This window comes from Sinocyclocheilus anshuiensis, unplaced genomic scaffold (genome assembly GCF_001515605.1).
Source record: "Sinocyclocheilus anshuiensis isolate Anshui unplaced genomic scaffold, SAMN03320099.WGS_v1.1 scaffold481, whole genome shotgun sequence".
Lineage (NCBI taxonomy): Eukaryota > Metazoa > Chordata > Actinopteri > Cypriniformes > Cyprinidae > Sinocyclocheilus > Sinocyclocheilus anshuiensis.
The window spans coordinates 2,837,064-2,849,347 of NW_015539907.1; the positions used below are offsets into that span (position 1 = coordinate 2,837,064).

The window sequence follows — 12,284 nt, forward strand, 5'->3', positions numbered from 1 at the left end:
TATTGTACTTAATTCCATTTTTTTTTTTTTTTATCCTGATTCAGTGATGGTGCAAATACCTTGTATTCCAGCATCCTGGATTTCTTTTCCAGACGATCAATCTCATTCTTCTGGTTTTGGATCATTTTTTCCTTTTCACCAAGCTTGCCACGTTGCTCTTGGATAAAGTTCTCCTTGGAGAGCAGGTTGCTGTCCTGCTCTTGAAGCACAGACTTCAACATTTTGGCTGAAACAGAATCATGGCACAAATTTGGAAAAACATTGCACTTGAAATACCATTTAAACAGCTCTAAATAAAGTGATGATTTTACCAGTTTTATTGTACTCCTCAATCATCATGTGTCGAATCTTGTGTCTCTTCTCCAGGGCCTCAATGAGTCTGGGCAGTGTAACATCATCGTTAGGCCCAGAGATCTCACAGGGAGGAAGTGGAGGGAAGGACTGAAGCAGCTGGTTCAATACTGTTGGAGACTCTGTAACAGAAAACATCACATAATTGACATTACCCAAAAAAAAAAAAACGTATGAGACTTTAAAACATCACATAATTGACATTACCCAAAAAAAAAAAAAAACGTATGAGACTTTAGTATGGAATCCCCTCTGCATGTTAAAGAAACTGCACATTTTTAATGTTAACACACATTTTGTGAGAATGTAACAAGTTCGTTCACACACACACACACACACCTCCATCTACAGGACCACCACGTTCCTCCAGCCTGCGGGTAAGCTCCTCTTTGAAGGCCTGGTTTCTCTGTCGGCGACCAGCAGCGAAGCCACAGATGGGCCTGTCAATGGGCCGGGCCACTTCAACCTCCTGAGTCATCTCAGCAAAGCGCATCACCAGCTAGATCACAGATGAGAAACCCAAATGTCACAGTGCAAGTAGAATACATCTGAGGAAGACTCCATCTTTTGACCCATTATCTTACCAAGGTCTCCTCATAATCATCAGCTTTTGGATTTACACACACAACCATCCTCACTTTGCCTTCTCCATCAAAGTAGTTCTTGAATAGATGGGTCACTTTGGAGTCTCTGTACGGAACCATCTAAGGACAGAAGTCAAGAGTGCCTTTGATGTTTCTAACCTTTTTACCCAATCACATGGTCAGTTAATGTATCATATACCTTGTTTGTGCCACACATCTGATTCTCCCTTAGCACTTCAATACATGTGCGCAGAGTCATTAAAGATTGATTGATGTTGCCTGTGAGAGAAAGAAACCCATATGGTCTTCATAAAACTTAACCCTGAAATCCTGAAGGTAATAAAAGTAGTTCTTTGTGCTGCTGCCTGACCTGCTTCACGGAGACGGCTGCCCTCTGCTCGGGTTCTGCTAGTGCGTTCACTGCCAGCCAGATCCACCAGACACAACTGGCTCACATTCACCTGATTCTTATCCTGAAAAAGGGAACAAAACAATAAGTGCTGTTCAGTGGTTCTACTGTCACAATTCAGAGCCCAACATCTCAGAATGTAGGGCCAAAATGTCACATGTAAAGGTGTAGTTCTTACATAAATGAAAATTGCCATCAATTACTCACCCATTGCCTTGTTCCAAACTCATAAGATTTTCATTCGTGTTTTAAAGGGGTCATATGATGCGATTTCAAGTTTTCCTTTCTATGAAGATTTTTTTTAAATGAAACTTTAGATTTCTGTCCCTCCATTCCAACAAAACTTTGAAAGAGTTTGCAAAAGACAATGCAAAATAAATCCATATGAATCAAGCAGATTAATTTATTCAAGTTTTCAAAGTGACACTTCATATGAAAGACTTAATTTAAGCATTTATTTACATATGAGCATTAATCAATGCACAAAGTAAAAATATGGCAAAGTGAAGCCAATCTTGTGTACCGCACAAACAGGTTTGAGCTTCTGCAAGAACCAATGAAGCTGTTAAAGCGTCATAGTTTCGGTGGAATGGACTTTAAGTGGAGAGACAGAAACCATTCCAGTTTCATTAAAAATATATTTTAAGCTTTGAGTCTTCTGGGTTTGGAACAAGGGTGATTAGATCATTTTTATCTTTGGGTGAACTATTTCTTTAACATCTCATGATTAATTCAAAACACTTTCAAATGAATCAAACATGATTCATCCAAATGCATTATCTGACTTAGCATTTACAAACTGAAATTACCCATAAACTGTAGGTTCTCAAGGACAGACTCTCTTATTATGGTGTATAAATTTAAGGTGAAATTTCTGAATCATTTTATCACTAGGGGGTGCCAAATCCCTAAAAACATCATTAAAAAAAAGAAAACAACAGCAACAAGACCAGAAGCAGGAACACTGCATGTTTTTCTTTTTTGCATTAGTATTAATTATATTTTTAGTTAGCCATATTTACAAAAGATCTTGTAAATTCTTTTTTCCAAAAAAACAGTCTTGAAGGCATTAGAATTAGCACTGACCTGAAGCACATTGTCTCCATCTGCATCCAGAGGTGCTTGTGCCAATTTAATAATGAACACACTGTGAGAGCGGCTGGACTCACGGTTCAATTGCGTGTTTGCAATCCTGCGCTTCTTCTGACCTGTGTTCAGAAAACAAAAGATCTCATACAATAGCTCTGTGTGCTAATTACAAACAAAACATTACAAACAAAAAAGTGAACATCTACATCAGCTTACCTCTCCAAAAGACTTCAAAAGCTTCCTCTGTTGACTTGACCTCAACCTCAGTGCACCCAGCCACATACATGTTGTGATTTTGATCTTCACGCAGTATTTTAGATTGGGGTGGTCTGAAATGTGAAACACAGTATGATAACATTTCTGTATTTACAGAGTAGGGAAAACAAGTTGATCAGCCACATTGCAACAAAGCTCAATCACTGCATGGGCGCCTACCAGCAAGTAAAACAAAAGCACAAGACAGACAGCAAAGACAAAAGCAGACACAGACACCCTAGAAGCACTTGAAAGCATTAGACAGAATGCGTAGTACAGCTACACAAAGGAAGGAATCTCATTATCAAAAGGCAGCAAGTCCATCTATGAATGGATTTCACTGGCCACGTACATGAACTCAGTGTTGTTTCTCAGAGGTGTGCCTGCACCATTCCACCTAATGAAAAAACAAAATACAATTCATCTATAAACTAAGTTCATAGATATTACTTAAAAATAATAATATGGAACTAAATTAAAAAAATCTGTGTGTCAGTTGTCAAAGTAAAATTTCAATTGAGAAAACATTTAAGCAAAAAAAAAAAAAGTATTGGTTACCCACAAATTGGTACTACTGATACACCCAATTAAAAGTAGAACAGATTTTTACATAGACTAATGGTTCGGAGTCGATACAGTTTTTTGAAAATGGTTTTTGAAAGAAGGCTCTTATGCAGACAAAGGCTGCATTTATTGGATCAAAAACACAGTAAAACAGTAAACTTAGCCAACTTACTTGGGTTTTATTGGGTCAATGGGTGTCTCTTCCAAAAGATCATAGATGTAGTTGTTGTAAATCTCAATGTAAGAGACAAAGACACTGTAGCTGCTGTCTTCATCCACTCCATCTGCCTTACAAGCCTCCACTGGGCTGATCATGTCAGCAAACTCGGGGTCAATTCGCCTACAAAACAAGAACAGCATATAAAAACTCACTATTTAATTTAAAACAGATTTTTGTACACTTTGTAACCTTAATTACTTTAACCTTGTTGTTGGGGTCTTCGGTACAGTTGTCTGGCTGTCTCGCTTCTGTCGGTCCAAGAGCGCATCCACCTGATTCTGCACCTCCATGCCATTTTTATCATCAGGCTTGAAAACCTGATGAGGGAAAGATCAAGATAGCTCAAGGATGGGAAAGTTTACATAACGGAATAAATGTACTTGATGAATTTGCTTACATATCTCTTGGCCTGGTAGGGGCCGATGCTGTTGAAGATCATGTCGAGTGAACGCGGAAGCAGCCCACCTTGACCAGGTGAGCCAGTCATTGTATAAGTTTTACCACTGCCAGTGACACCATAGGTGAACAACAGACCTAGTTTAAGAAGAAAACTGCAGTCAGTCGGGTTGTTTTTAAATAATAATAATAATCAACAAGTGTACAGAAAAGTATATTTACCATTTTTACAGTGAATGATGTCTTCTACTAGAGGTTTGGCAACATCTTCAAATAATTCCCCCTGTGTCGTTTTAATTCCAAACACTTTTTTGAAGGAATATTGTGTCTAAAAGAAATTATAGTTAATTTCAGTACTCCAACAAAGCCTAACTGGTTTCCAACTATTCTGCACATTTTATGATAGTCAATTTTAAGACTTGAGGACAAAAAAAAAAATAAGTTTAAGGAATAAATTAAAGGGATCATAATACACCAATATGTAAACAAACATCTAGGGAGCATCTAGGGATTGAATACCTCTGTTCCCAACCACTACAATATGGATATAACCATAACTTTTACTTTATCTGCAAAAAAGTGATGTTTTTCCTCAGTATTTTTGTCTTTGTTTTCCAGTACAAATGTTTAAAGATTTACTTAAGCAAAATGACATAAGATGCCTTGTTTTCTGAGTTTGATTAAAACAAGAACAAATACCTGCCAGCAGGCTCAGAAAAACACACTTAAAGAGATTTCATACCCCATTAACAGAAATTTGCTTAATGTGATACTCCACCCAAAAATCTAAATTCTGTCATTAATTACTCACCCTCATGTCGTTCCAAACCCTTACGACTTTTGTTCATCTATGGAAAAGAAATTAAGATTTTGTATTAAATCTGAGAGCTTTCTGACCCTGCATAGACAGCAAATCAACTGAAATGTTCCCAGACACATAGTAAGGACATCGGTAAAACAGTCCATATGAGATGCAAAATAATGACTTTATTCAACAATTCTTCTCCTCCAAAATCACATCTTCCGCTATTATAGAGAGTACCTCCGCACGTAAACAACACAATGCATCGTGGTACTCTCCATAATGGCGCCCTAGAGTGACATAAAGGAGAAGAAATGTTGAAGTTGTTATTTTTGTTTTCTTAGTGCACAAAAAGTATTCTCGTATCTTCATAAAATTCTGGTTGAACCACTGATGTCACGGACAATTTTACCAAAGTCCTTACTACGTTTCCAAGTCTGGGAACATTTCAGTTGCATTGCCATCTATGCAGGGTCAGAAAGCTCTCAGATTTCATCAAAAATATCTTAATTTCTGTTCTGAAGATGACCGAAGGTCTTACAGGTTTGGAATTACATGAGGGTGAGTAATTAATGACAATTTTTATTTTTGGGTGAACTATCCCTTTAAATTCTCTTAATGTTCTTTTTTTTCCTTTTCTCTCTTTTTTTTTTTTTTAGAAAACAAGTCTTGATATTTTGCATCTCACGTAAATGTAACTTGATTTAAGGTTATTTGGATATTTGTAATGAAAAACAAGACAAAAACACTGAGAAAGATACTTATTTTCTGCCGTGCATGCAAATTTTAATGCCACAAATTTATGAATTTAAGACTTTCTGTTCCAAGACCTATTTAAGGCCTTAATTTGTGAAAGGGCAAATTAACACCAAGACCCACATAAACCCTGCAAAGGCTTCAAAAGAATGGTTTTGGTTTCATGTTGTTCTAGAACTTGACCTTTCCCAAGATCACAAAATGATACAACACAGTTTTGCAAAGTGGATTAAGCAGTTAATTGAAAAGATAAGACTCAAAAGTGCAAACACGTCATACTGACCACTGACAACCCAACTAATACTCTTAAACTTTCATTACATAGAAAAGTGCAACTACTACAAAATTCACCTTTGTGTTGCACAGAAGAAAAACTCAAACAGTATTGGAGAGGCATGACAAAGAAGAAAATCTTGTTTTAAATAATCCTAATTGGCAAAATGAGAGCAGAGAGGCACTCACCTCTTTGAATTCACCATTTCTGTTGGCTTTGAGCCCATCAGGGGCATGTAACTGAATGGTGGTGTTGCTTATAACCTCAATACAGCATTCCACATCTTCTGCACCCAGTGGCCGCACGCGACAATACACCTGCCAAACACATCTCAAATGAATATACTGGTCAGGATTTTCATTATTCTAATGTGAACAAAAAGTTACAACATACTCCAACAGGGTCCTTCTGGTTGTTGGAAGGCTTTTTTGGAGGGGGGCGGCGGGGGGTCTTGCCCTTCCTGTTACAAAAGCAAAAAAATAGACACCAAGCTACAAATATAACGTTATATGGTTCAAGTAAAACGAGTATGCTTATGGTTGAAAGAAAATTCTAACTAACGTTACCTACAAACTATGTTTTAGAAGTTACAATAGGAAAACGCGAACAGCTAATTACTTAACTAAGTTAATATCTGAATTGAAACACTGACATTTAGGAAACCAAGCGCTTGGGGCATATCGTTATTTAATAATAATAATTGGCAAACATATAATTAAACTACTAATATAAACAGAAAACTTAAAACATAAAGCTGGATTATGAACAAAGCATAAAGTACAAACAATGGATCAATAACGTTAAATAGACGCGACGGGCGGCGAGTAAGTTAAGAAATGTCTGCTACAACCACTCAAAGACTTTCATATGAAAACAAACTCGCTTATGAGTTAATAAAGGACGTTTAATAACTCGTTATCGGTCTAATATATCAACAGCACAAAACAGGTATAAAACACTTACGCTTGCCTAAACATGTTGCGATGTTTTAGTTTAATTCCGCGACGCCGTTGCCTTCTTGTCCGTATACAAATTCCGAATTACAAACGTTCCCTCCACTGCGTCAGAAACTGATTTTTCAAATGTGACCAATCAGCGAGCTCAGCCACGTCTTAGATGACCGGATGTCCCGCCCTAAGCTCAGCCTGATATGCTGTTGACAATTTCCGGTTGTATCCATCGACACACTGAAATAAACAAGGAAAAACAACATGCAAAGCTTTTCTGCCGACAAGCAACTAATGTCTAGTTTTGTCTAATAGTTAATATATAAAAGTATTAATATAAAAATAGTATATAGAATATATTGTATTGACGGTTAATATATAAATGTATTAATACAAAAAAAATGTATATAGCGTATATTGTATAGGCTAAACTAATATAATCTACGTTATATTCTATAAAAATATATAAAAGCTATCAAATAGTTTTCATTGCATAGTTTTATTTAGTAAAAATAACAAAACTTTACATATTAACAAGATTTATTTATAAGAAAGATAAAGATTGTACACATAAGGTTTTACAGTTTTCAAAAAGACATTATAAAAAGGCACTTGTAAAAACGAGGATAATATAGTTTGATTCATGTGCTTCAAGAACATGGAAATGTGCTTTGAAATTGTGCAAATGTTAAGCATGATTAGTAGTAGAGAAAACAAATGACACACTCATTACAAAAACATGAATCAAACATACAAAATAATCCAATTATACAGTCTTATACTCTTCCAATTTACATAAAATCTTCATGAAATTGTTGCCATTGAACACATGGCTACAATATATACAATATACTCCGTTTTAAAGGAAACTAACTTAGCTGCCCTGAGTAACCTTATCAAATGTCACAATTCAAATGAATTTGTCCTTTACACCTCTAGTGGAGAAAAGTGCCAGACTGAAGCCATATACTATACAAAGGCCGCAGACCACACTAAAGAATGCAGCTCCCACAGTGTCTGAAAGGGTGACTGGTGGCAAATGAGTATGAAGCCACTGCTTTCGTGCAGCCATGTCAAGTTCGATGGCAGTCATCTGGAAATACGTGCCAATAATAGCGAACACGTGGAAGAGCTGATGACTGTGACCTGTGAAGGATGCATAAATGAACCACAGTTTAGAATTAATAGACTTTACTGAGCTTCAAAAGCATCCCACTAGTGCCATATGTTCTGAATTAATGATTCTTAGTTTAAAGAGAATGCAGGGATCTGTAGATGTACCTATGTAGTCAAAACTGCCAGGAGCCAAGCGTTCAGGCAGGTGTGTGGCAAAAAGAAAGCCAGTGAGGACAGCCAATGACGTGTGCTGATAGTGAACAGTATTGGCTTCATTAACAGTGCAACCCTCACCAGCGCACACAAAGATCTATAAATGAAGGCAGAAAGTACTTTAAATGAATTAACTTTGCTCAGTGTCACATTCAATACAAACACAGCCAAAACAATTAGTACAATTTTTTGCAAAATAACCCAAAACACTCACTCTATAAAAGAGAGGGATGTTGTCAAAGAGATATGGATAGACAAAGGCGATTATCCGTAGACATTTACTGAGTTTCTGATCTAATTTTCCAGAACAACTAAAAGAGAATACAGTTAATTTACTGAAAATGTACCATTTTTTAATGTCAAGATTAAAATGCAAAAGAGACATTACCTTTTAATGATGTGATGATTATACTGAAAGAATGGTAAACCAAGTCTGAAAAAAAAATACAAGTGTTTTGTCTTTTAATTGTTTTTCTATTTTAATACCACTCAGGTCAAAATCCACAAAGCAGGTTAGAAATATTACCAATTTTTGATTTATTGATTACTAATCCTACCTTGAGTAGCAGGCCAGTGCAGTGGAGATAATAGAATTGACAACAGCTATAGGAACATAGTATTTGTGAAATGTGCTATTGACCCATTTATCTGGAAATGAGTAAGAAGAGTAGGTGATGGCAGAACCTGTGGTCGATCAAATACACAAATAAACAAAAAGTTAGGATAATTCAGTCACAAAAACATTACGTAAGTATATACATTTACTCATTAGTTCTGTTATATTCTCTACAAACCGAGGCTGTAGAAGCTGAGTGCTCCATAATCAAAGAAGAAGCAGATGTGCCTGGCCCTCTCTGACATGGTACTGAAGGTATGAGCACAGCTGGAAGCGAGTGGGTACACGCAGCATGACAGAAGGAACACCAGCAAGGGCCAGGTGAAAGGATCCTGCCAGTCATCCTGCACTAGTACTACTGTCAGTTTCCATAAGAAAAACCTTGCACAAAAAAAACATTACATTCTAAAAATGCAAGCATTCATCAAAAGCTGCAGTGTAACAGAGGTATCAATGCTCTTGCAATAAAAAGTATTTTATATTTTTAATATTTGTAAATATAAGTTTTCAGCACCCTATAAATAGTATAAATTAATGTGGCAACAATTAAGTTGATCTTGCAAAAGGCTCTATGACATATTGACATTTTCAGCAATGTCTAATGTTTTACTGTACATGAGTAATCTGGAGTTCAGTCTTTAAAAAGAATTTAACATTGTATTAATTAAGTTAATCTTGTAGGAAGCTTAAATTAAATTCTCAAATTTGTCTTCATTTTAACATTAGCTAATGTACATGTATCAAAAGCTGAATGCTGAAAAATAATTTACCATGTAGGCAGAAAATGAGTCCAAATATTGAGGGTTTCATTCGTTAGCTGGAAAAGACTAAGAACACAGTCTTTGGCAGAGCTGCATGGGTGGCGATAACCTGAAATGATGCCATCCTCGTGGAAGACCTACAATGAAACAAATATCGTATTTATTTATTAATTATGTATCTATGTATAATGTATCTGCTTAAAAGTTCATGACTGACATGATAAGTATACAACACATTCAGTGCAAAACAATGACATTTCTTGCAAATTAACATCAGCATTAAAAAAAAACGTACTTTTGGAACTTGGTTGATGGTGAACACTTGAGGTAGCTTGATGAGACTGAGCATAGTAGAGGAGGGTCCAGCAGTTACAAGGTGGAGAGACCATCAGCCATCTACAGAGTTTCTTGATTCCCTGTGATTGCTTTGGACTTTTTCTCTTTAGTGTTCTTCTTTATTATAATATCTCACAGTCCAGTCACCAACTCAGGATCTTTCTATAAAACCCCTCCCTAAGTGTGCCTATGGGAGTTAACAAATTCAATATTATGTTTTAAATCAACAAATCTTAAACATAAAGCTGTCCATGTGGAAAAACACATGAAAACTAATTAAAATGTAAGAATGTGTTGCTGTTCAACAAAACACTGGATATGGAGAAACTAAATGTCTACAACAGTCTTTCACAAAGCTTTATGAGCAGCAGTGCAATAGACAGGGATATCTAACCCTAGTTATAAACCTTGTGGCTGCAATTTTACCTGCCTGAATAAACACAAATTTAATAATTAAACCCTATTATTCTCATATTTATTCTGACTGAAGAACGGCTACCTGAAAATCACCATCTCTACCTCAAGTTCACAAGTGTTAGTAAAACATTAATTTCGACTGGGAAGGGGAGCTGAGGGGAAAAAAATCACATATATATTTAACAGTTGGATATACTGTACAGTAACTTGACACTTTTGTTGTTAGGTTGTAAAACCTTCAATAGATTAATCATTGTCCAACAGACAATAGAGGGATGTGTTAAATACTAAAGATAACATGACTGGTGTATCAGAGCTCATATTGTGGGGGAAAAATGTATTCCATAGAATACCTGAATATAAATACACCTCATACTGGGTTCTAATTGTTGTTATGTGCAAAAAGCACAAAAATACTTACATTGAGAAGATAACAAGTAAATGTAACTCAACTTGCACTGGGCAATATCATTAAATAGTGAACAATAAGGTACATTTTGTTGCCTTTGGCAACTACAGTGAACTAGAACACACTGAACTTGAAGACACTAGAACACACTGAACAAAAAGTTAAAGCATACAGGTTTATGTGTGGAAGAAAATGTTTAACTAGTGAATCCAACCACTTCAGTACATTTACTCAAAGCAGTGATTGTTTTTTAGCATATGCATTTCAAATACTGATTGTGATTATTGGTTTGATTAGTGTACAGCAAAAATGTGGGAACGCTTCTAGACCGTCACACACCAAAGCACAAAAACCGTTTCAAGTAGGGATGGGCGTATCGATCCGAAGTATCGATATATCGAAAAGTATCGAAAGATACTCAAACAAAAAATATCGATACTAAGGTGTGTTTTATTTACCAGTGATTTTGTTTATTTAACAAAAAAATAATAATGCGTACAATATGCATTGAATGGGACTAATAACCTTTGTTAGCGAGTAATTGTGTAGGATAGCACTATTTTCCTGCTCACCTGAACACGCAAATGTTGCAAGACAGAACTAATCAATCACAGAGCGCGTTCACTCACTTCTGATAGTGCATTCAAACAGGGCTGATTTCCCCAAAAGTATCATAAGAAAGCATTAAAGCTTTTGGGAACGGCAGCCCTGAACAATGCTTATCAGAGGACAGAAGGACAGAGTTATTTCACAATAAACAAACTAATATTGTAGCCTACATAGTTTGTGCAATTACAGTTATTTAAATCGAACGTAGAAAGATAATATTGGTCATGTTCTATTCTGTAATGTTAATAGAATAAAAAGGTTGCATTTTATGCATGCAACAGCCTGTCACTGGCAGTCCCTTATGAAAATGAACCATGGTTTTACTAAAGTGACCATAGTTCAACTGTAGTATTTATAGATTTGAATCACGTGTAAACAAAAAACATATTTGAACCATGTGTAAACAAAAATATAACCTAATAAGTTACAATTAAGGCGTATTGAATGTTAAAAATGCATTTTAAACATAAAGTTAAGTGCTTATCATTACCCATTTTACTCTTAGTAATTTAATAATTTAATACATTTCATAATTTAAAAGTTTAGTTCAGAAGTATCGAATCGGTATCGATATAGACGATACTGCCTTGAAAAATATCGGTATCGTATCGAAAACAAAATAAGTGGTATCGCCCATCCCTAGTTTCAAGTGAAGATCATCACTCATGATGAACAACACCTGGATCAAATTCGCCAGGCAAAATTCTTGAATTAATTATTTGTCCTACACAACGGTTGTAAAATTGACTGCAAATCAATGATATACCTCATAAAATGCCTAAATACCTACTACTTATTAAAACCTCATATTTTATTTTATTCACATAGATATGCATCTCAAGTCTGTTCGTTGGCACACTTACCTTCAGATGTATATGTGCTTTCGACGTTTAGTGTGTGAACTGAATAAACAACATACAGTGAATGTTTGATTTTTTTCCTTCCCGACAATGAGTAGAGAGTGGGAGGAAAAACATGCCTTTCTTTGTTTTCGTTGTCAGCTGTAGGTCCCTGGGCTTCTGTGATTGGCCAGCATACTCTCATGAAGGCGCCGTATCCAAGACGCTGAATTCACCCACTACAAGCACAACGCGACGCCCATCAAAGAAGTGGTATTGTTTTACAGATGTTTGTAGTATCTGTTTTTTGTTGTTGTTATA

The 12,284-nt window shown here is 35.9% G+C and overlaps 2 protein-coding genes across 7 annotated transcripts in view; both read right to left on the reverse strand.

The window, feature by feature from the left end:
* kif23 (kinesin family member 23) overlaps positions 1-6,770 on the reverse strand; it is an 11,317-nt gene extending 4,547 nt beyond the window's left edge. For 2 of the 5 annotated variants that reach the window (XM_016483267.1, XM_016483268.1), the window contains exons 1-15: positions 6,664-6,770; positions 6,094-6,160; positions 5,889-6,017; positions 4,091-4,196; positions 3,870-4,006; positions 3,677-3,789; positions 3,425-3,592; positions 2,650-2,762; positions 2,431-2,552; positions 1,306-1,408; positions 1,135-1,214; positions 936-1,055; positions 691-850; positions 312-473; positions 60-226 (exon numbers count right to left, since the gene is read on the reverse strand). In XM_016483267.1, the coding sequence (XP_016338753.1) occupies positions 60-226; positions 312-473; positions 691-850; positions 936-1,055; positions 1,135-1,214; positions 1,306-1,408; positions 2,431-2,552; positions 2,650-2,762; positions 3,425-3,592; positions 3,677-3,789; positions 3,870-4,006; positions 4,091-4,196; positions 5,889-6,017; positions 6,094-6,160; positions 6,664-6,677 (1,761 nt within the window). In that variant the 5' untranslated portion in view covers positions 6,678-6,770. Of the gene's footprint in view, positions 1-59; positions 227-311; positions 474-690; positions 851-935; positions 1,056-1,134; positions 1,215-1,305; positions 1,409-2,430; positions 2,553-2,649; positions 2,763-3,040; positions 3,086-3,424; positions 3,593-3,676; positions 3,790-3,869; positions 4,007-4,090; positions 4,197-5,888; positions 6,018-6,093; positions 6,161-6,663 lie in introns of all 5 variants that reach the window. The other 3 variants (XM_016483265.1, XM_016483264.1, XM_016483266.1) reach the window with 3 other exon arrangements.
* Positions 6,771-7,345: 575 nt separating this feature from the next.
* On the reverse strand, positions 7,346-12,227 carry paqr5a (progestin and adipoQ receptor family member Va). Of its 2 annotated transcripts, none has more exons than XM_016483272.1 (9): positions 11,988-12,227; positions 9,649-9,876; positions 9,363-9,490; positions 8,771-8,973; positions 8,534-8,660; positions 8,365-8,409; positions 8,191-8,287; positions 7,929-8,073; positions 7,346-7,793 (listed from the first exon to the last, which is right to left on the reverse strand). In XM_016483272.1, the coding sequence occupies exons 2-9, from the start codon at positions 9,700-9,702 to the stop codon at positions 7,558-7,560; spliced, it is 1,035 nt and encodes a 344-aa protein (XP_016338758.1). In that variant the 5' UTR covers positions 9,703-9,876; positions 11,988-12,227; the 3' UTR covers positions 7,346-7,557. The 2 variants fall into 2 exon arrangements, with proteins under 2 accessions (XP_016338758.1, XP_016338759.1); XM_016483273.1 differs by lacking the exon at positions 11,988-12,227 and adding an exon at positions 11,088-11,112.
* Positions 12,228-12,284: the final 57 nt, after the last annotated feature.

Excerpts from the sequence above, each read along its gene's own strand:
- paqr5a (XM_016483272.1), bottom strand. The coding sequence starts at position 9,702 with ATGCTCAGTCTCATCAAGCTACCTCAAGTGTTCACCATCAACCAAGTT. Across the intron at positions 9,491-9,648 it reads CCATCAACCAAGTTCCAAAA|GTCTTCCACGAGGATGGCAT; the intron begins GTACGTTTTTTT and ends GTTTCATTGTAG. Across the intron at positions 7,794-7,928 it reads TGGCAGTTTTGACTACATAG|GTCACAGTCATCAGCTCTTC; the intron begins GTACATCTACAG and ends CATCCTTCACAG.